Consider the following 24,322-nt stretch of genomic DNA (forward strand, 5'->3'; position numbering starts at 1 on the left):
ACCTTTCGCGCGCCTGATTAGTAAGAGTTCTCCTTTTTAGACCGCCCTAAATTCCATGCAATCATGATATGATGTCGAACAATTTTCTATATCTTTGAAAAGCACGTCGATCGGTTGCCAACATTATTATTTATATTATTAACGATATCTGATATTTTCATTTTCAAGTCTTCATCAGATCATGAGGCGCAGATGCTCATGTTTTGGATTGGAAAATAATATTTTAGAACCCAAAAAATATTGGCTACAACAGGAAAAGAAATATAATTAATAAGTGAAAATAGGTTGTCCAGCCTTCAATTAATAGCATTTTACATGATCTCAAACTACCATGCATGCATATTACTAACGCAACATTAATAGTAGTTTAAGGTACAAAATATAGATACCATGAAATACAATCATTAGTTTAGGTTGAAAAATGTACTTATCCCTAAAAGAGATTCATGCATGCATGCAATATACAATCATCATTAATCTCTTTTTTCTTATTGAGAAGCCAAAAAGAATATAGATAGCATCTCTCTATATATACCAGATCGAAGAGATCAAGAGGCAAATGAAATATAAAACAATTTTAAGAAAAATATTTAAAAAAAAAAAAAAAAAGTAATTGGTTTTACTTTATAATCAGAGTACTTTGCCTCATAAAATTCTCTTGCTTGTTTTGCTTTCTTTTGCGAGATTCACACTGTACGTGTTGAAAATATATGGTATTATTATTTGACCTTTTTTTCATGCCTTAACTTCGATCTGCATCAATACCACACGTACGTAGTATTATAATCAAAACTAGGGATCAATCTTCTGGGGAATTAGCAGGCATTTTCTTAATTATATATGTATAAACAGCAGCCATGCATTCTATATATGGTCAACATGAGGCGCGTCTATCATGGCTTACATAATATTCTTGATGTTCCCCAATGCTGGGCATGATGGCCCCCAGTACGTACCATCCGATTCAAGACTTACTGTACCCATATATATCTCATGTTTTTTTTTTTATCATGATCTTGTCGGCCTTAACGACAATGCTCCAAGCAAAGAAAACTAACTCCAATGACTTCAATTAGGTCCTATTTGTCGACGCGGGATCGTTAGCTAAATCAAAATCATTAATTACACTTTACATGAGTACGACATGCATGCCAGACGAAGCTTCGTTTTCTAAAGTTTGTTGACTAAAAACAAAAAGATGATATATCATAGGCTGCTAATTGTTTCAAGGTAAGTACATGAAAGTAATTGATGATCTTAGAAATTTCTCCATCGGAAGTAGTGCGTGGTTGCGTATATGTTTGGCTCTTTTGCGGTCCAATCAGCTAGAAGCTTGAAATATTCATGTCTTTAGTTTGTTATTATTGACGAAATATTACAATTTTTTTTTTTTTTTGTCACCAACGTCCAAAGCTTAAAATAAAAGTAAAAAATCAAAATAATATTTATCATATTGGTTTGAAACTCAGTTAATTTGTAAGATTTCTGTCATATAATTTATACGAATTCTTACTCATTTACAGGAAATAATTAATTGAAGTTGCTACTAGACTTCATATAATTCGAACGTCATCAGCCTGATAAATAAAATTATTACCTTACCCACTAAGGAATTAATTACGTACTATTTATCCAATATGTAGTAGTAGTTAGGCTAGCTAGCAATTAGGCGAGTCCCATACGCAAGATGTCGCGGTCGATCCATTGGAAAATGACGAGGCGCGCAGGCCGCACACATGCATGACCATGACTATATGGATCATTTTGACGTTCTCAGTTCTCACGCGTATTATTTGAAACATATGTAACAAATATTTTTACATATTTTTCTTAAGTACACATTGTGTTTGAAATTCTGGGTGTAATCGAGTGTGTCCTTGCGATAAAACCAACCTTTGTGCACGCAACATACACTATAAATACTTCTTTAAACATAGGAAGAATATCATAGAAGAGATATCGTCATTAGACGTTGTCTAGCAACATCAGTTTGAGCTTGATACTGGGATAAATAGTAAAATGGGTTCGATCTTATGGTTTCTAGGGATTATATTCTTTCTCGACGGCATGCTTCGTTGCATGGCCAACACAAACGTCCACAACTATAACTTCGTCGTAAGTTTCCATTGTTCATATATAGTATGTGTGTGTGCGCGCGTGTGTAATTTCTGTTTTATCATGCATGGTCGAACTAGCAAGCATGTTGGATTTTTCCAGGGTTGAGGCTGGTCAGGATAGTGAAAAACATTGAGATATTTGGTGAAATTATGTATCAATTCTTGCTGTGTCGCATTTATATACTTTGATATTAATGTTGCCCGTGTTGGGCGTTTGTGCATGATCATGACAGCTGAAGGAGACAAATTTCACGCGGCTATGTAGCACGAAGAGCATGTTAACTGTGAACGGCAGTTTTCCTGGGCCAACGATTCGCGTTCACAAAGGGGATACTGTTTATGTTAATGTACAAAATCAAGGGAAATATGGCGTCACCATCCACTGGTAATCTCTCGCTTTCTCTGTCCCATTAACATAAACAATAATATTAACTGTTCGTGTTAATCTTTGTATTAGAGAAAAAGCTCCACTTAGACTAAAATTTACAGCAACACGTGGATCATGGATGTTTGACAAAGCATATCACTTAAAAAGAGTCCTAATTCCACATACATACATACATATCTATATATATAAATATGTATTTATATATGTATATTAATGCAAAACATAGAATAGAAATAATGTAGAACAAAGAAATCTCATAACACATATTCAGCATCTCTCAGGGTCACACTAGCGTTCAACGCAATTATATATAAAATATGGACTCTCACAATTATAGAGGAAATGATTACTGAATTTGGATTTATTGAATGACTTGATCTACTACATTATATATATATATATATATATATATCAATTAATTATGTTAAACTAGAAGACAAATAACAAAGCATTAACAGCTAGCGTCGATCTCAATAAAATTAAATGACGTCTCGGGAATCTAACAGTTTTCCTTCAGTAACGATGAGAACACAATATGCATTAATAGAGCTTAATTTCTGGAAGAAAAATTATAAACACATAATATTTTATACAATAATATTTTAAAATACAATAATATTTTAAAAAAAGAAATATTTTTATAAAATATTTTAAAAAATTAATATTATTTTATAAAAACATCTTTATTTCATAATATATATTGTAAAAAATATTGTGTAAAATGTTATGTTAATAACTACTCTTTCTGGAAGCTTAATTAATAACTAAAGAGGAGTTTGGTGATTACAGGCATGGGGTCAAGCAACCAAGGAATCCATGGTCAGATGGACCTGAGAACATCACTCAATGCCCCATTCCACCTAATACAAGCTTCACTCAACAGATCATATTTTCAGACGAGGAAGGAACTCTTTGGTGGCATGCTCATAGTGATTGGTCACGTGCTACTGTACATGGTGCCATCATTATTTTACCATCTCCAAATACCACTTACCCATATCCTAAGCCTTATGCAGAAGAGACTATTGTTCTTGGTATATATCATGCCCTTTATTTATTTACAAGCACCGTTCAGTTTTTACTGCCAGTTACTTTTATAATTTTTTTTTATTTTTTATTAACATTTTTTAATATATTTAAATATTTAAAAAAATAAAAAAATACCTCAATATATTTAAAATCACTTCCTAATTAATCATTAAGTAAAAAACAATTATCAAACCGTACACTTAAGCGATACCATTTGAGCAGTAAAATAGTTTTTCTCTTTATTTATTTATTATTTGTTTCTTTTTATATCAAGTATCATGAGTTCAAGAATAAGAAACTTCCATATTCACACATGAGATGCATTTAATATTTTTCTTTTTTTTTTTAAACGAAATCTTATAAATCTTTGTCTTTTACTGTTTTGATAATTAGGGGAATGGTATAAAGGAGATGTGATGGCCATAATTGACGAGGCACTTGCAACTGGTGGCGATCCAAACACTTCAGATGCTTTCACTATTAACGGCCAACCTGGAGATCTGTATGATTGTTCCAAAGGTATAAAAAGTTAGATGAAATAGATAGTAAAGTAAAGTACGTATGAATAGGGTTCATATCCAAAAAGCGTGTGCTTATAAAAAAAAATGCTTCATTGGGAAGATATGCATCATTTGAAAATTAGAAATATCACACAGTTGAAAAAAAAAAAAAAAAAAACCACAAAACCATTTGGAAAAAGTGCAACAGCCATTTGGACCAAGGCGTTGCAAACAATTGGAAAAGGTGTAATTGATTCCCTCTGACTTGGAAAGGTTAAACCCTTTCGGAAAGGAAGTATCTTTTTTGGGAGGAAAAATTCCAATATTTGGCAGCCATTGATTGATGTCTAATAAATAGGTTAAGAGTCAATTGAAATGAAATAAACAAACGTTTTGGTTAATTTTCTTGGAAAAGTTTTGAAATGATTTTTAGAACTGTTTTAGATAGATTTCTTCAACGAATTTAATATTGGATAAGAATAATGACAGGATTATTACTCTATTATTATGTATTTATTACTCTTTTTGTATTTGATTTTTTTATTTTTAATTTTACTTAATGATTATTAACGAAGTGAGTATTAGTAAAATTATATATTTTTTTAATTTTTTCTTAATTATTAAGAATGTTAAAAAAATACTTAAAAAATTAAAAAAAAAATCAAATACACTTGAGTATTTAATGCGTAGTAATATAATAGCAAGGCTATCACTGCTCTCAATGGAAACCCAATATTATATAGAGGCCAGAACCCAAGAACAGATTTTCACAGTGAAGTGAGAAGTCCACTTCATATATTAAATCATTTTTCCCTAATATTTTTCAACAATTTTTTTCTTCTCTTCATAAAATCAATTAATGATCAGCTGGCCAATCATGATCATTGTCATTGCTTTATTTTATATGTTGCAGAAAGTACGTACCATCTACTGGCTAACTACGGAAAGACCTATCTTCTACGCATAATCAACGCGGTGATGAACGAAGAACAGTTCTTCGGAATCGCAAACCACAGCCTCACAGTTGTAGGGACGGATGGTGCATACATCAAACCCATAACAACAAATTACATAATGATAACTCCAGGACAAACCATGGACGTTTTGGTTACAGCCAACCAGGCTCTCAGTCACTATTACATTGTTACGACGCCTTTTGCCGACACCTCTGCTCCCTTTGACAACACTACTGCCACGGCAATTCTCCAGTACACCGGCAATTATAGTGCCCCTTCATCTCCTAGCTTTCCAACACTTCCTAGTTACAATGACAAAGCAGCTGCAGACAACTTTACAAAGCTCTTGAGGAGCTTAGCAAGCAAACAGCACCCTGTCCAAGTGCCTAAAACAATCACGAAAAGTATCTTTATCACTGTTTCTGTAAATCAGTTGTACTGCCCTGATGAATCGTGTGCTGGACCGAATGGTAATCGGCTATCGGCAAGCTTGAATAATATAAGTTTTCAGACCCCAGAAATTGATATCCTCCAAGCATATTACAGGTATCGATCTCCCCAACACTAGCTACTTCATTTGATTCAGTTTTGCATAGTAAAATTAGAAGTGGTGATTAAAAGACATATAATATCGTAAAACGATAAATGATTTTTACTTGGTGTCCATAACCTTTTACTTGCAGGAACCTGCCCAACGTTTATACCAACAATTTCCCAAAGCAGCCTCCGTATTATTTCAACTTCACGGGAGATGTAGGGAACAATACAATTTTTCCAAGCCTAGGGACGAAGGTCTTGACAATAGATTATAATGATACTGTTGAGATAGTGTTTCAAGGGACTAATATTGGGGCAGCTGAGAATCATCCAATGCACCTGCATGGTTTTAGCTTCTTTGTGGTCGGGATTGGTTCAGGGAATTTCGACAATAAGACATCTCCAAAGTCTTATAATTTGGTTGATCCACCAGAAGTTAACACCATTGGAGTTCCTAAGAACGGATGGCTTGCAATCAGATTCATTGCTAATAATCCCGGTATATATATGTTCTCTCTTCAATGATCGGTAGCATATTTTTGCTCCAATATTATATATATATATATATATATATTGTAAGAGAAATGATACTTACAGTCGTAACTGTACAAGCGTCGTACAATCACTTTTAAAAAAATGAATAAGTATGAAACCCATATGAAAAAAAATTATTTTTTTAATAATAGACCTCACTCTTTTCCAAAATAACTGCACAGCGCTTGCGTACTCTACGACTGCATATAGTATTAGTCATATATATATATATATTTATATAGTCCAAACTTGCTTATTTATAATTAGCACATCAATTCATGAAGTAATCGAGCGCAAGATTATTTCAGATTTATTATGCACAGATTGACAAGAAAGAGAGTAGTGCTGGCCACTAATCATGTGGATGGTTTTTTTTCAGGAGTGTGGTTTATGCACTGTCATTTGGAAAGGCATGCTAGCTGGGGTATGAATACTGTGCTTGTAGTGAAGAATGGAGGCACCAACGCAACAAGCATCCGCCCACCTCCTAAATATATGCCTCCTTGTTCCAAGTCCTAGTTTTGGGAAATTGACATCTTCAATTTCAAGTGTCATGTAATAATACTGGTAACTGATATTTAATAATTCTCTGACGACTTGTCTTTTCATTCTAGATTGATTTGCATTAATGATCCACATATGAAAGCTTAAGCCATATATGTGTTTATATTTAAATCAGGATTATTATTTTTTGCTGTTAAATCAAGATTAATTAATATTACGATTGAAGTCCATTAATAAAACCATTACAAATCACAAGAACTATAGTACTACTTATTCTTTTTATATGAAGTGGAAATCTCATTCACCATCTTTTCATACACCTTATTAACAAATTAATATATATATATATATATATATATATTTATATATATAGTTTTTTGTAGCTAGGTAAGTTGATCAATAATATCATTACCAAAACTTAAAAGTTATTTGAAGGCCCAACTGCTACAGACAGAACCAAGGCACAACTGCTACAGATCATGATCATAAGACAAATTAAATAACAAGCACTACAATTAAAACAGCACCAAGCAATTACTATCAACTGGGAGCTTGTTTAAAAACAATAAACTCTAGCAGATCAAATGAAGCATCAATGGATATTCCAAGTCATGAATAATCAACTTTGCCAAACAAATAAACCAGAAATATATCGAAGGCAAGAAAATTAAAAAAAAAAATTCAATCGATCAAGCATGCAACATCGCATGACAATAAAATGAACCAAACCAGGCTACCGCTCATGGAGTCCCAATAATATTCTTTCCGCCAACCACATTTAAAAATTATGAGCTAGAGAATCGATGCAAAGTATAAATTCTTTCATGCACTTATATAGAAGATGATGTCAAGGTAGCTAGCTAGATGTGTACAAGCTTATGTGATTGAGCATTATGGCATCGAGCATCTCTCTCACTCCAAACGCGGAAAATGGTAGCTCTAGAAATATATTGGGTACAAAGGGGTGCTACCGCAGAGGTGGAGGTGGAACTTCCAGCTTGCTCTTATTTTTCCTGTTGATCACTGCCACTTTTTGTGTTAGTTTTGTAGTCAGAAGGGTTTGTTCCATCAAACCTATCGAGTTTGACAAATTCTTGATTCATCATCTTGAAAGTCTTCATATCAGATTCTGATCCCATTGCGATTATTACCCTAAAATTGTTGAAAAAAATTGCGAGGATACAATAGTCTGAAAAAATAAATGCGACTTTGAGGCGTGTAGAACACTATCTTTAAAGTGATAATTGCCCTTACTTGAAAGAATTTTCTACCGGGTTACAAGCAATTCACCTCTAAGATGCAACAAAGTCACCAACTACAGATAGCAATTCTAAAATTTTTCCTTTAAATTTTTCTCTACAAAATTGTATAAGTGACTAAAAAAATGGAAGAATAAAATGAATAAATTCATGGATCTCATTCTCTATTTATAGAGAATGAAGTGAAATCATGTGAAAAATCACAACTCTTAACTTGTGATCACTTTTCAAGTGGTAGTTATAGTTTAAAGGTCATGTTGTTTCATTTATATTAGACCAAGGGGCATGCCTGGTCAAGTAGTTGAACACCTCCCTTCCTCAAAGGAGGACACTGGTTCGAAACACACCTATTCAACATTTCAGTTGAATTTATTTTGAAGCATTGCAACCATTCAAATGGGAGATCCAATCTAGGCAGGAGATCCAATCTCTTCTCATCTTTTCATTGTGGTAGAAGAAATTTTGTCTAGATTGTTGAAGAAAAATTTTGTTCAAGGAAACATTGGAGCCTTTTATCATCCTCGTGGCACTCCCCAGCTTATTTCACATCTTTTATATGCGGATGACATCGTCATCTTTGCCAATGGTAGCAAGGCATCCTTGAGGAGCATCTCAACAACCTTAGAGACATATGAAAAATGGTCAGGTCAAACTGCTAGTAAAGAAAAGTCCTCAATTATGTTTTCTAAGCAATTCACAATTGCAATGCGACGAGCTAGTCTTTGGATTACGGGTTTTTTTGAAGGTTCATTGCCTTTTAAATACTTGGGGGCTCCTATTTTTTTAGGAAGGCTTAAGACCACTCATTTTGATGACATGTTGTCAAAGATTAGAGATACAATTGGTGGATGGAAGGCGAATCTCTTTTCCAGTGGTGCACTCGTTCTTCTTTTAAAGCATGTTCTAGGAAGCATGCATATTCATCTGTTTTCTCTACTGTAGGTCCCAAAGTCGATTCTTGTCAAGCTGAACAGGTTATTTAGCAATTTTTTTGGGGTCTTCATGAAGGAAAACCGAAGAAACATTGGAGGGCATGGGAGGCCATTTGCAAACTAGAAAAAAAGGTGGGATAGGGATGCGTAATTTGGACGATATAAAAAATCTCTTCATATGAAATTTGCTTGGAAACTCCTAACAGAAGATTCTCTATGGTCTCGTTATTTCAAAGCAAAATATGTTAAAAACTCTCCTATTTCCTAAGTCAATTCTTCAATGGGAACGAGCTTTTAGAGAATGGTTATTAGTTGCATCCCGGAAGTCATCAAACATGCATAATGGAAAATAAAGTCTAGAGATACCTTCTTTTGGCATGACAAATGGTTGGAGGATTGTCCCCTTTCTGACCATTACGATATGGTGAGTACTTCAAAATTGAAATTGAAGGATCTATTGGTAGAAGACCGATGGGACTTCGACCTTATTAATAGGCTGGTTGGACCTAATCATATGGAGGAGATAATGCAGACTTTGAGGGGCAAGAAACTTGGAGTTGATGTTCTCATCTAGACGCCTAATTTGGATGGTAAGTTTAGCACTAAAAGTGCTTGAGAAGTGATAAGGGTAAAAATGCCTAGAATTTTATGGGTTGATTGGGTATGACATTCTAGCCTCCCTAAATTCATGGCGGTCACTATGTGGAAAGGACTCAACAATGCGTTGAGTGCGAATGATCGAGTTAAAAATGTTGGTATTTTCGATTGTCTTAAAATGCAATTGCTGTAAAAATGGAGCTTATGAGGATCAGAGTCATGTCCTAGCTAAAGGGGAGTTTGCGAATAATATATGGAAGATTTGTGCTCTACAGGTAGGCATGTCCATGAGGGATGGCTGGTCTTGGCGAGAGATTGTCGCAAGATGGTATAATAGAACAAAAAAATCGACCACAATGGGGAATATTATGGGGTTACTTCCTTCCATTATCACATGCAGATTGTGGACTAGGCGGTGTAAGGCACACATGGAAGGGATTGAAGAATCCATAGAACAAACGTGGAGGAGTATAAAATTCTGGGTGGCAAAGATTGGAGAAAAACTCAAGGTAGGAAATATATTGTCTGGACGAGATGAGCTGATTCTCAAGGACTTAAACATTCCTCCTAAACCTAGAAAAAAATTTATGCAGATAGTTCGTTGGTGCTGACCAACAGTAGAGCTCTATAAACTGAATTCAGATGGAAGTAGTAGAGGAAATTCAAGTGCAGCGGGGGCAGGAGGTATTATATGTGATTCTAATGGGAATTTAGTAAGGGTTTTCTAGTTTCTCTAGGATAAGGCAATAGAACCTTTGTAGAATTTATGGCTGCCTTCCATGGTCTTAAAATAGCAAAAGGTATGGGTACCACTCACATAGACCTGGAACTTGATTCCATCACAATTGTAAATTGGCTGCAAAAATCAGTTTGTGGACTCTGGTACATTGAAGATTATTGGGAGGAGCTGATAGAGATGTTGAAGGGAATCAATATAATTATAACACGTGTATAGGCAAGGGAATGCACTAGCAGATATGCTGGCGTGAATGGCCTCATAAGGATGCACTTCAGATTAGGATTCTTTTGCAGCACTGCCTTGGAGATTATGTGGGCTACTGAAGACTGACAAACTTGGTCTTCCTTACATCCGAAATGCTTAATGTTCTGAATTTTTGTGTTTTATTTGTTGTAATGATTGGTGGGTGTTCTTTATCTTGGAAAGTCATGTAAAACTGGTTTTACTCCTCCTTCTTTGATTAAAAAAAAAAGAAAAAAAGGTGGGTCTTCACACGGGCCGGTTTGGCTCATGCATGCGTGGTGCCTTTTCGGCCCACCCCAAACATTATGTTTGTTTGGCGTAAGCATGGTGTCTCTTTGGGCTTGGCCCACATGTGCTCCCCTTGGGCTATTCCATAGCCTTGTTAAAATTAAAGCATCAAAGTGTAGCTATGGTGGTTTGAACTCATTACCAATGAACCAATGCATCTGACATCCTATTCTCTCTGAAATAGTTGTTCATGAAAATAAATAATAACTCACTTTCAATAAATTGTCATATTTAATATCACAATCTAATACAACATATACAATATTACAAAATCTAGCAGACTAGTTGTTGGCCGCGATGAGTTGTATTGATTGTCGTCGATCGTTTCTTGCTTTGTATTCATTTCGATGGATGGTCAGTCTCTGTACGTACTGGGGTATCCTCACATGCATGAAGCTGTATTTTTGGGTTTTGTTTTGTTTTATGTTTTTTATCTGATGTGATGTATCAAAAGAGAAATTAAAAACAAGAAAAGGTCCCGCGTTTTGTAAAAAAAAAAATAAACATTGTTTGGCGACGTCGACAGTCTGCGACTACAAAACAACCATGCATGATGAGTACCGTCTTCCAGATCTTTTCTTTTGAGAGATTTTGATTCGTTCAGTAGTGTTCAAAATGAAATGAGACTGAAGAAGACATCAATGCGTGATTCAAAATTGGACATTTTCGCGTGTGGTCATTAATTAACCCCAACTACTTACGTAAGCTGCAGGCCAGGATATGCATGCACATATTTAGATAAGATTTGCTTGAATATTCCACATTGAAAACCCATATAATTATTTAGATATGGGATCGTCATATCGTAATTATATATGATCGATCTTAGCCAACTCGATCCTCATGAGAAGTCATGAGAACTGATCATGATCATCAGGGGAAAAAGTGATCTAGCTAAGTGCATGCATGGTATTGGTGATTGAATTTCAAAGAATTAATATAAATGCACGTGGATTTGATATCTTTGAAAGAAATAATGGTAAGAGATTTGGTTCCATAATTACTTAAAAACTCCAGATAGTCTCTTCATCCACACAAGTGTCAGTACTATAACCTGTTGCAACGTTTCTCAGCAGCTACAGACAAAGAAAAGAATAATTCAATACAATGGGAAAACGTATAGAAATGGAAACACGTGTATATTTGATCGTTTAATTAATAGACCCTACCATTTCAATAATTTTAGCCGAATAATGGACCTTGTCGATCTCAATTATTGCTGCTCAAGCCCACATGCTGAATGCAGCTGGGATGTTAATTGGAAATAAATAATTAGAGTACGTGGCAGTGTGGAACCAGAAATTTCTTTTATATAGTGTGATACATTTGCGGAAAATAAAAAGAGATAAATTTTAATCTTAATTTTATGAAAAATCATAAAAATGTAACTATATGTAAAATTAGATTTCGATAATTTGATACATACACATAGAAACAAAATTTTAAAAGTACAATTTAATATTTGTTTCAAATTTCTGACAACAATATTTCGTAGAATAATATTCATCCATTATTATTTTTAAAATAAAACATTTAGAATTTTTTTTTCTTCATAGAAACTATCAAGTGAAGTTTTAGAATACAATCTTTCATTCTAGTATATATGTAAGCTAGTATATCAAGTTTTATGTAAAATCTATATATTTTTCATGTCATATTAAGCATATAAAGCTACAAATTTGAGACCTTAAATAAATTTTTTTCTTGCTCAATGAAGTCTAGAGAATAAAAGCACTCAGCTATTTTTCATATAAATTATCAATCTTAAATTATTTTTCTTATATTTTCACTTTGGATTCCATATTAATAATCCTAATACTCTATAACAAAAAAAAAATGGCATCTATATTAATAAGTTTATTATTTCTTTTAAACTTAGTTTTAATTCAATTTTGGTGGGGTCACGTCCTTGAAACTAGATAATATATAGAAATTATACCAAATTTTGGACTAAGGGTGATTTTATGAAAAATATGCATGTTTTGTTATATAAAAAAAGAAACTTGAAAATAACATCGGTCATTTTATTTGCATTTGCATGAAATTCCGTTTAAGAAGAGAAAATATTTTATGTCATGACTAGTGTAGACATGGGCTAATTTTGACATTCTGTTTATGAACTATATAAAAAGGAGCAAATATGAAAATTTGTGCATAACTATATGACTATGATCTGATTCTGTTGTGTTCTAAATATATTTTGTACTCTGATATGATATGATGTGACCTCTGAAAACCTCTAGCATGACATTCTGTTTCTATTTTGTTTTGACCTTACCACGGGTGTTAAACTATGGCCTCTGTTAAGGTTGGTACCAATTTTTCTATTTTCTGTGCACCCACTTTGGAAGCAAAGTAGTTTTTTGTATAGTCTTTCTTATGTGTACACTCAGAGCTCTGAGAATAATGAGAGGAGAATTCACATTCTGTTTCTGCTCGGTTGGCCGCCGGACTTTGCACAACCCTACCATAGGGGTTAAACATGGAATTCTGTTTCTGATGTGATGTTTCAGTTATGTATGCCAAAAGTCTTTTGAATTATGAACTTTCACCCTGATATTTTTGATAACATGTTCTAATTCTGCATTCTGAAATTAAAAAATATTTTGTTTTACATTTTGAACTTTGTAAATGCTCATATTTACATACTATTATATGTTCTCTGCTTACTGAGTTGTTGATAATTCACCCCTTATCTCCACAATATTTTTCAAATAAATTTAATGGTTTAGCTGGAAATTAGGAGTAGGAGGTATTAGCAAGATTTGATGATCGTATAGGAATAAGTGTCAAAACGTATAATTAATTATTAGAGAGTCCTATTTAATGGATTTATTATTTTATGTTATTTCAGATATTTTGAGACATGGATATTTCTGAGTTTTTATGGAGATTTTAATGTGTTGAACAATAAATTAATATTTTATGGAATCTTTTGATTATATATAATTGTGCGATGAAAGATAATTTTAAGTAACAAGAACTAACTCTTTGGAACTACGAGATCGGGATATTAAAATTTTGGAGAGCATGATATGGGGATTATAATTTTTTTTTTGGGGAAATTCGCAATTGAAAGAAAAGGAAGAAGAAAGATTACTGGATTAATGGAAATTCACAGGCATACTTGCTGTATCATATATATATATATAAAGTAGTATGTGACACATTTATTACTATTAGATGATAAAGAAGCATGCAATAAATGATCATTTAATGGTGATAAATGTGCCACATACTACTTAGTGAGATGAAAATGAGATGATAGTATGGTGTATAGAATTTTCCATATATATATTATAAAATGACCATTTATGTATAGAATTTTTTACATATATATATTTATTGCATTTATTATCATTAAATGATTATTTATTGCATGCTTCTTTATTATTTAATGATGATAAATATGTCACATACTATATAATATGATAAAAATAAAATGAAAATGTAGTGAATTACATTACTCATATATATATATATATATATGTATAATATATAACTCTTCACGTGTTTACAAATATAAGAATCTTACCGACCCATCGTGTTTACATTAGACAGCTAATTTGCATGCAATTCTAAGTTTGAATGAAATTGATCATAACTAGCTGACAACGTTACTTTATCTCTTGGGAACTGGTATTGTTTCGATCAGACTTAATTGGACCCCTACTGCTGCCTCATATTTTGGACTTTCTCGATCTTGCTGCTGCATGTTTGAAATCGATCTTTTGTTTGGGAGCCGAAGCAGCGTTATCATGCAGGCCGGAAATGAATTAATAATTAATATTCTAGATCTGTTACAATATAATAATAAATAAATAAAAACCAATTTAGCAAAACCGAAACGATTGGCTGACGTGATATTAAGCAGCAAGATCAGATGATGATGATGATCAGCCATGCATGCTTCCACTGAACGATTATTTGTGAAGGAAAAAAGCTGTTTGTGAAATGCATGCGTGGTTTCGTACCTTCTAGCTAGCTAGTCTCAATCACGGCCGGGGCTGGATTCCGTGTGCCATTCCATTCCTTTAGAGATTCGATATTTAGGCAGCGCAGCTCTACATCTATGGGGTACTTAGCTAGCCAGGTGAGGAATTAATTATTAAGAGAGATCTTAATTTTAAAATAATAAAATATATTTGATACGAAAGGGAAATTTTATTTAAAAACAGATCTTGAGTTTTAGGATGCAAAATACTATTCGATCAATTTTATAATCTCTTGTATACCATTTTCAATTAATAGGTAATAGGATTATATATTAGTCTTTTATCGCCAAAAGATTATTTTTTATTAATTAATGTGAGTATCCTTAATAATTTTATAAGCGATGCCACTATTTTTTATATTAATTTATTTTTTCTAAGTTTCTTATTTATATATATATATACACACATATATATATATATACCTATATGGGTCATATAATTACATGTTGTTCGAGTAAACGTCAGATAAAGAGTTTACTTAATACTTTATTCGAGCAAATAACGTTATAATTGAATAATTAGGACTTTCATCATCTAACCCTATATATATGATTATTATGATCAATAGTATGGCGGTTCTAAGCATTGTAATTTTGCTCCATAGTGTATTTTGACATTCCTCAAGAGAATAAAATCCTCTGCAATTTCGTGGATGTAGGCCTGTTGTCGAACCACGTTAATTCTTGTGTCGTGTGATTGATTTCTTATTTTGTTTTACTTTCTACCATCCTTTTTCACAACAAGTTTTTCTTCAAGCCTTGTGGAAATTGATATCAGCTTCCGAATTTAGCAATAAGTAACAAAATAATGCTGCAAGTTGATATATTTTAATATATCAAATATGGAATCGTACAAGGCTAAGGGCAATTTTGTTAGCTAGCCTGTATATATACCGGAGCGTTGCATGCTGATAATTGTCATGTGCATGGTTTCCCCGTCGACGTTGTCATTTTCTTGCTGCATAATATATAGCTAGGGGACCCCCTAGATGTTGTTGTTATATATATATATATATATATATATATATATATTGCATGGTTCTAGTGAATTCTTATAAGTTATACGTGTAAAAAGAAATGCATGGTTTTTCACTTTATCTAAATTGAGTAATTCTTTTGACGTCAGTAATTTAATTTTGATCGAATATATTTTGATAAGCTAAAATCTAGTTGATCATAAATTAAGGACCACGTGGGGAGCAACTCGATCGATCGATCGAGCAGAAGGAATTCTATAAATAGCGACTTTACTTGCAAGCTCGAGATAACAAGCTAGGCAGAGAATTTAGGTGGCGGCCGGGGGAGAGCTGAAGAACACAGAAGAAAGGCAGCAGGAGTGCTAGTACTGTGTCTTTCTTTAAGACCAAGAGTTGGAAAAATGGGATTGAATATTAGGATGAATCTCATTCTGGGGTTCCTAGGGCTTTCACTTCTGAATGGGCTTCTCCTTTGCAAAGGCGACGTCCATTACTACGATTTTGTTGTAAGCACTCACTTAATTAGATCATCGTCCTTTGGTGATCAAATATATATCATTATTTGGTTTGTAAATATATATTTCATTCTTATGATCAGCATGCAATAATATTGTCATGAACTAATATCTGCAACCTGGAATCATGAACGTCAGATGGCAGATGAATAGAGCTCTTTATAATAATTGAATGCATGTTCCTTAATATTTTTGTACGGTATATATATATATATATATATATGGATCACCATTATTCTGATCTTTTGGCTTGGATTCATGTCGTTGATATTGCAGCTGAAAGAAACAAATTATACGAGGCTGTGTAGCACAAAGAGCATCCTGGTTGTAAATGGTAGCTTCCCAGGTCCAACAATTACCATTCGCAAGGGGGATACTGTGTTTGTTAATGTCCACAACCAAGGATTATATGGGGTCACCATCCACTGGTATTATTAATTATCTCTGTTTCTGTCTCTCTCGTGATTGACAATTACATGCACCATTAATTTGGACTCTTTCAGAAACGAGATTCTAGTGACATTAGTTTAAATTTCGAAAGAATAATAATAATCATAGGGAAAAAAAGAAAAAAGCTAGCTATTGCTCATCATGATGAGGTAGGCTGGTAACATATTGAGAAGTTTATGATTAAGAAATGTTTTCACCGCAAAAAATCCCACAAAAATAAACACAAGCTAATGTAGCTTGATATAGTATGTTATATTGTAAAGTTAATTTATTGTAAAGTAGATGTAACATATCATAAATTCATGTTAGTTTATAAGTTTACGTACTTTTGTGAAATATTATTGTAACTGTAGCAATTTTCTGACTGATTTGGAAGTAAGCATTCAAAATTATCACAGCATGCGGGTGAAAGGGTTACACTTTTCTAGTAATGCTAAACCTATAAAAAGAAATGTTACTAAAAACTTTTACAAATTGGCGTAGCTTAAAATAATGCATTAGATCAAATTTCAGGACTCAGTAGTCAATACTATTTTGAGAAGCAGAATTTCTTACTCATGAATCTAAAAGCATCAATGCATTAATTTCATTTTCTTTCTGTATGCAGGCATGGAGTGAAACAGCCAAGGAATCCATGGTATGACGGCCCAGAAAATGTTACCCAATGCCCAATCCCAGCTGGAACAAACTTCACTTACGAGGTTATCTTTTCTGATGAAGAAGGAACTCTTTGGTGGCATGCTCATAGTGACTGGTCTCGTGCTACAGTTCATGGTGCTATTATTATTCTACCAGCTGTGGGCACAAATTATCCATATCCACATCCTGATGCACAAGAAACAATTATACTCGGTATGATAATTCTCTTACCTCAATCATGGGTTCCTATTTTGGACAAGGATATATAGATATATATCATTTGTAAGTCCTACAACATTTATGTACGTACAGCTAGCTTGCATTAATTACATGCGGAAAATTTTCATTTAGAGAACAGATCAGTCATATACCATCAGGCCATCAGTCTCTTGGCAATTACTTGCTGATTCAATGTTATAAAATTCGATAAAAATTAGCAAGCTTAATTGTGTTGGTGTTAATCATTTTGGTATGCTCCAAATTAACTAACAGTTCCTAGATTTCAAATTGTACCATGTACAAAACAAAGTACCACATGGCCAATTTCATGAATAAAATAGCTAGCTAGTGTAATAAAAATAAAAAACAAAAGAAAAAAGTACCACGTAATTGATAGTTCATACGAAGTTTAAAATGTTCTGTAGGATCATGGTTTAAGGGGGATCTGAAGGCCATACCGGAAGAGGCCCTCGCAACGGGTGGCGATCCAGAATTGTCAGATGCCTATACCATCAACGGACAACCGGGAGACTTGTACGAATGTTCGAAAGGTACTTGAACAGTTATGCTTATGGATGGATTAAGTTTCACATATATGATCATGTCCAATTTGAACATACAGCAGGAATTACATATATAGTACTTGATGTTATGTAATGATATTCTTGAAGAGAAATACTTTAATAAGAATTATATAAAAGTAATTTCATAAATTGATGTGATTCGTTAGATTTTTAAGTTACTTTTATTATAAAATAGATCTCACGGATCACATAAAGTCTTTTTAATTTGTGAATTTATTTTTGTGAAATTTCTTTGTGTCTTTATAGCTTCTCTCCTCAAAAGATCACATTTTACCTCTTCATTAGTACAGTACTCTCGATCGTTTTCTATGGTTCTTTTGTCCTTCTCAACAGAAATGGATCAAGCCATTTGGATATAATTATTTTGTGCTGGATCATCAAAATTAATTAATTTCTTTCTATGTTGCAGAGACAACATATCGTCTACCGGTGGACTATGGAAAGACCTATCTTCTACGCATAGTAAACGGCGTGATGAATCAAGAACAATTCTTCGGAATCGCTGGCCACAATCTGACGGTTGTAGGGACAGATGCTGCATACATCAAGCCCATTGTAACAGATTACATAATGATAACCCCAGGGCAAACCATGGATGTTTTGGTAACAATGAACCAAAATCGCAGTTACTATTACATTGCTTCGACTCCTTTTGCTGATACCAGTGCTCCATTTGACAACACCACAACAACAGCAATTCTCCAATACAACGGGAAATATGCAGCACCCTCATCCATTCCCATGCCAAAACTTCCTAGTTATAATGATAAAGATGCAGCTGAAAGCTTCATCAATAGCTTGAGGTCCTTGGCAAGTAAAGAACACCCGATCAATGTCCCTATGGACATCACTCGACGGATTTATATGACAATTTCAATTAACCAGCTTGCTTGCCCTAATTCTTCGTGTTCTGGGCCTAATGGCAATCGGTTTTCTTCTAGCTTAAACAACATAACCTTTTCGACCCCCTCTATCTCTGTCCTGCAAGCATATTACAAGTAATACTGCCTCTCTCTCTCTCTCTCTCTCTAGAATAAAGTTTATCATGCATGGAACTTAGAAATGCTAGTACTCGCGTGCGTATTATGATCATTAATTATTAGAATTGTTACTATATGTATTGGAAGTTGAAGCTGTGCAAGGAGATTTACTTATCTCAAAGCTGCAAAATGGGAGGAATAATGCCAAGCTTGTGATTAGAAAAATATAAAGAGATATTGCATGTCTGTGATGTTTGCAGGAGGTTGAGTGGAGTCTACACTACAGATTTTCCAGAAGAGCCGCCATATTTTTTCAACTTCACAGGAGATGTGGGAGACAACACACTGTACCCAACTCAAGGGACAAAAGTGATAATGTTGAAGTATGGTGACGCGGTTGAATTGGTGTTTCAAGGGACTAATGTTGCAGACGCCCCAGAGAACCATCCAATGCATCTGCATGGATTTAGCTTCTATATGATCGGGATAGGTTCAGGGAATTTCAACAATGAAACTGACCCGAAGTATTTTAATTTAGTTGATCCACCAGAGGTTAACAGCATTGGGGTTCCAAAGAATGGATGGGCTGCCATCAGATTTGTTGCCAATAATCCGGGTACGTACGTTCTCTACCTAGCTAGCTAGTTATTAATTGATGGGGTACATGTGACATATTTATGCGTACGGTTGGGCCAATGCATCAGAGGATCGACTACATTCTAGGTCAAATCAGGGAATTGCATGATTGCCAAAACATAAACCGTAGGGTTTAAATTTACGTTGGAGAAGTGCCATCTAAAGATCTAAGGAAAACCCATAGCTTTATATTAAAGAAGACTAATCAAAGGTTACAAATTAAACTTTTTGGAATCAGTATAATTTTTCATAGAACTTACTTTCTTTCATTTGTACCTAGATCATATCAATATGACAAAATAGATACATATTATATAGACATGCACGAGTAAATATGTGAACATATATATACTTTAGTTTCTCTTTTTCGATCTAAAAGCTTTATATATATATATATATATATATATATATATATATTAGCTAGCTAATTAACATAAATCTGTAATTTTCAGGGGTATGGTTTATGCACTGCCATTTGGAAATTCATGCAACATGGGGCATGGGCATGGTGTTCATAGTGACAAATGGTCCCACTAGGGATACAAGCATGCGCGTACCACCAGCTTATATGCCTCCTTGTTCGGCCTAGACCTAGTTTAAGCTTCTTATAATTCTAGGATCTATATATGCTTGCTTCAATCAGTATTAATAATGCCTCGATGTAATAATGTTGCGAGTTACTTATATTTCTTGAAGAAATAAATTAAGGAGTTGAAATGATATACATTCAACTACCATTAATGGTTCTAATTATTAGAACTCTTTGGAAAATAATTAATCGTCAGTTTTTGACAAGGAAGAGTAGTACTAGTACTTCATTTTGATTTTATCAATGTCTTTGGAAGATCATGAGTTGATTCCATCGGTGTCTATTGCAAGCATTAAGCCTTTATAATTAAGGACTTGAACATAAAGAAATTCATCGGTCATTTTCCCTTGTTATATAGCACTTAATTTTGATTTCAATGAGAAATTTCTTATTTTTTCTTTTTACCAGTAGGCTTGTATCAGTTAGGGCTGTGCATAAAGGGTTGGGATCCGATCCATCCAAAACACCCGATTTGTCCAACCCGAACAAAGACAGGTTTATCGGGTCAAAATTCAACATCGGGTTTTAAACAATACAATCCGTCGAAACCGATCAACACCAGTCAAAGCTGAATTTCAATAGAGTTATATACAAAGTAGCATACCTGCCAGATCTGAGAAAAAAGAAAAAGCTAAATTTTTTAACAACATTACTCTGTTTCTATTCAACAGAAATTCTGAACCGCATCATACTATAGTGAAAGAGATGAAATTCTGAAAACCCACCTACAGAAGGGGAAAAAAAATTCCCTTCGCAACAGACCTTGCCTCTACAACCAGAAAATCCTTCCAGCAACCCACTTTGCCACAACCTTGAGTTTTGAACAAAAAATTCCTTCAACCCACTTCGGCAATATTGAAGAAGCTCTAGACCAGAGTTGAAAAAAATTAAACAAAGGGTGAAAATGTTCAATTGACTGAAATCCTTCAGGGACAGTTTGAAGATATAAAAATGGTGAAACTTTTGTACAAATGAATAGCAAAGCAAAGGGAGATGGAGATCTTTTCGCATCCTACGACATTTGCAATTTTTTCTTTGCTCATCTTCTTTTTTTGAAGCCTCATTGCGCTACACGAAGCCGAGCCCCAGGAGGGCTTACTTGCCTCGACTATCCTCGATCTTGAGGAAGAAATAGCGTGACAAGTTGAGGATGCTTTCGACGGTGCTCTCGCAGCGAGCCTTGCAGGAAACGATCCGAAGGCAACTCGACTAGATCTTGTAGACGACCACCTCCCAAACCACCAAAAGGGTCTGCTCCAATGTAACACCTCGCATTTTAGTGTATTTTTACTAAAGGATTATTTTTATTTATTTAAATTTATTCTCTTATTTTAAAATTGGTTGGATTTTTAATGAGTTTATTTCTATGATTTTAATTTGGTGAAAATTAAGTTTTATGTGCTTTCTTAATATTTATTTATTGTCATGCATTTAAATTGCTTTTATTATTTATTTAATTACTGTGGGATTTAATTATTTCAATTTGACTTTACCATTACGTTTAAATTATTTTATTTAACTTGTGGTTTTGAAATCGTTTCCGTTGGATCATTTTTGTGACCCAAGTTATGAGGATTGGACCTCATTTCTTTTCCCTCTATTTTTCTTTTCCTTTTCTTTTTCTTTTCTTCTTTTCTTTTTTTTTCTTTTCTTTTTCTCCTCTCTGATTTCCTTCCCGTGCGCGCGCAGTTTCCTCTCTCTCTCTCTCCGTCCGTTCTTCCTCTCCCCCATCCCGCCGCCGTGCGCCGGCGGTGGTCGACACCGCCCGGCTCCCCAGCTCCCCCAGCCACCGGCGACGCCACACCTCCATTTCCAGCTCCTCCATCGCCGCCGTTAACCACCACCAGCCCTTCAAGCCGCGGCGTCACTTTCGTTCCAGCACCGCCGTCGCGCCACCTCCGGCCACCATCTTCCTACCACATCATCCTCGACCTCTTGGCAACCCATTGGACCCAACCCCAGCTCCGATCCGCCACCGGTGAAGCTCCACCATCTACATTTTCGATTTGGGTATTTTGGTCTTCTACCGCCCATTTCGCCGCCACCCACGGCAAACCACCACCACCACTAGCTTCACCGACCTCCCTAGGCCCTACCCTATCAATCTTGGGTCTTCGTTTGCCTCCGTTTGAAAGTTGGTATTTGTGACCCACGGCCACAGTGTATTTTACACTGTGGTGTTGCTCAAACGTCGCCTTTTTCAACTTCGTGATCCTTCAGAAATTGTTATATAGCATTGTAAGTATTTTTCCAAAGAACTTTCGTAATTTAAATGTATTTTTGCACTAACCCATTTCACTGTATTTTTGGCATGCCGGACTGAGTCCGAGGAGTTCGGGGGTCGGATGGATTTGTGATTGGAGTTGTTTGGTTGGATTTGATTGGATTGGTAATTGTTGGTTTGGATATTGTGTTGGTAAATGTGCATTTCATTATTTCATGCATGATCATGTTTGTAAAAGAAAACTGGGTTTTTGTGTATTGCATTCATGTTCATGTGTTTATGAAAACTGGATTTCATGTAAGAATGGATTTTTGGTGCGCGTGTATCACGACCCCAAGCCGAGATGGGGCATTAACTCGGTGGAGCTCCTCTGGTTACTCGGGAGCGGAATATACTGAGTAACGTCCCCTGGATTGTCGCCGGGCGACAATGGGATCGGACGAGATGGTCTCGTGCCGACTCCGTGGTCCTTCTGCTGGCGGGGACTAGAGGATGTCTGGCCACGTACGCGCTGGGCGCGAAACTGGGCATCGCTCGTTGCGTAGTGTGGGTGCTTGGCCATGTACGCGCTGGGCGCGGAACTGAGCACCGCTACGAAGCCAGGACGTGCAGATGGTCCATAGGGGAGGCCATGGTGCATATGAAAATAATGCATGGTGCATTTGGAATTAATGCACTATTTTCTGGGAAAATAGTGCGAGTTGGTTTTTGGGTAAATCATTTTCTGGGAAAATGTATTACGGATATTTTGGGCCAAAATGGGATTTTGGCGTGTGTTGGAAAATTATCATTTTCGGGGAAAATGATGTCTTGTGGAAAAATGCATATTTCATCATGTGCATGCATGTTAGTTGCATTTAATGCATTTTATATTACGTTGTTATTTGGGGTCATACTTACCTGCGATACCATTTTGTGGTAACGCAGATTTTGATGCAGATGATGAGAAGAAGGGCGAGCCTGAGGAGACGGCTCTGCCTGAGGAGTGATCTGGGATCACTCGTTTGTTTATCTGAAACTATTGTAATATATTTTATGGATTACTGTATAACTGCTATTTAAATCTTTACTGATGTTTGATTGTAAATAAATTCTGGTACTTAGTTGACTATCCGCTGCGTTATTTTAGTTGTACACTGTTGCATGTACACACACTGGCACTTCGTTGGGATGTGTGACCGTGTTGTCACCATCCTGGCGTCTCGATCCCTGTGTATTTATATAAGGGGGATTGGGGGCGCCACAGGTTGTGACGCCCCGACTCCCACGTACAAAAAAACAAGGGAATCGTGACGTCAGGATGGTGACAACACGGTCACACATCCCAACGAAGTGCCAGTGTGTGTACATGCAACAGTGTACAAATAAAATAACGCAGCGGATAGTCAAATAAGTACCATAATTTAAATACAAATATTCAACACAATTTATCTTAAAAAAAAATATACAGTCATCCCAAATATAATACAAAAGGTGAATACATAAATTGATAAAAACATAACTCACTAAACAGGAGCAATCCCAGATCACTCCTCCACCGGAGCCAAACTAAGGCTCGTCATCCTCATCTGCATCAAAATCTGCGATACCATAAAATGGTACCACAGGTAAGTATAAACCAAACAACTCTCGGGATAAAAAATACATTAATGCAACCAACAATATAGCAAAATACATTTAGCCATAAAATATCATTTTTTTTTTCCAGAAAAATGATTATTTCCAACACACGCCAAAAATCCCATTTTGGCCCAAAATAACCGTAAAACATTTTCTCATAAAATGATTCACACAAACAATCCATTTATCGGACACTGTAGGCGGGAATCGCAGGCGGGACTCTACCACCGTCCCTGCTTACCACCATCCCTACCGCGTGCACCGTAGGCGGG

General features: G+C 35.1%; 2 protein-coding genes across 3 annotated transcripts; both read left to right on the forward strand.

Annotated features, from left to right (window-relative positions):
- The first annotated feature begins 1,854 nt into the window (after positions 1–1,854).
- Positions 1,855–6,671, forward strand: LOC121242708 (laccase-14-like). Its single transcript, XM_041140644.1, has 7 exons — positions 1,855–2,115; positions 2,351–2,502; positions 3,295–3,539; positions 3,928–4,053; positions 4,948–5,536; positions 5,674–6,026; positions 6,441–6,671. The coding sequence occupies exons 1-7, from the start codon at positions 2,020–2,022 to the stop codon at positions 6,578–6,580; spliced, it is 1,701 nt and encodes a 566-aa protein (XP_040996578.1). The 5' UTR covers positions 1,855–2,019; the 3' UTR covers positions 6,581–6,671.
- A 9,200-nt stretch (positions 6,672–15,871) lies between these two features.
- On the forward strand, positions 15,872–20,355 carry LOC121242977 (laccase-14-like). 2 transcript variants are annotated; one of them, XM_041141024.1, is made up of 7 exons: positions 15,872–16,100; positions 16,386–16,537; positions 17,167–17,411; positions 17,843–17,968; positions 18,411–18,999; positions 19,242–19,597; positions 20,070–20,355. In XM_041141024.1, exons 1-7 carry the CDS (start codon positions 15,996–15,998, stop codon positions 20,204–20,206), a joined length of 1,710 nt encoding a protein of 569 aa, XP_040996958.1. In that variant the 5' UTR covers positions 15,872–15,995; the 3' UTR covers positions 20,207–20,355. The 2 variants fall into 2 exon arrangements, with proteins under 2 accessions (XP_040996958.1, XP_040996959.1); XM_041141025.1 differs by having other exon boundaries at positions 19,242–19,641; positions 19,709–20,082.
- Positions 20,356–24,322: the final 3,967 nt, after the last annotated feature.

The sequence above is a fragment of the Juglans microcarpa x Juglans regia genome, chromosome 8D (assembly GCF_004785595.1).
Source record: "Juglans microcarpa x Juglans regia isolate MS1-56 chromosome 8D, Jm3101_v1.0, whole genome shotgun sequence".
Classification (NCBI taxonomy): domain Eukaryota; kingdom Viridiplantae; phylum Streptophyta; class Magnoliopsida; order Fagales; family Juglandaceae; genus Juglans; species Juglans microcarpa x Juglans regia.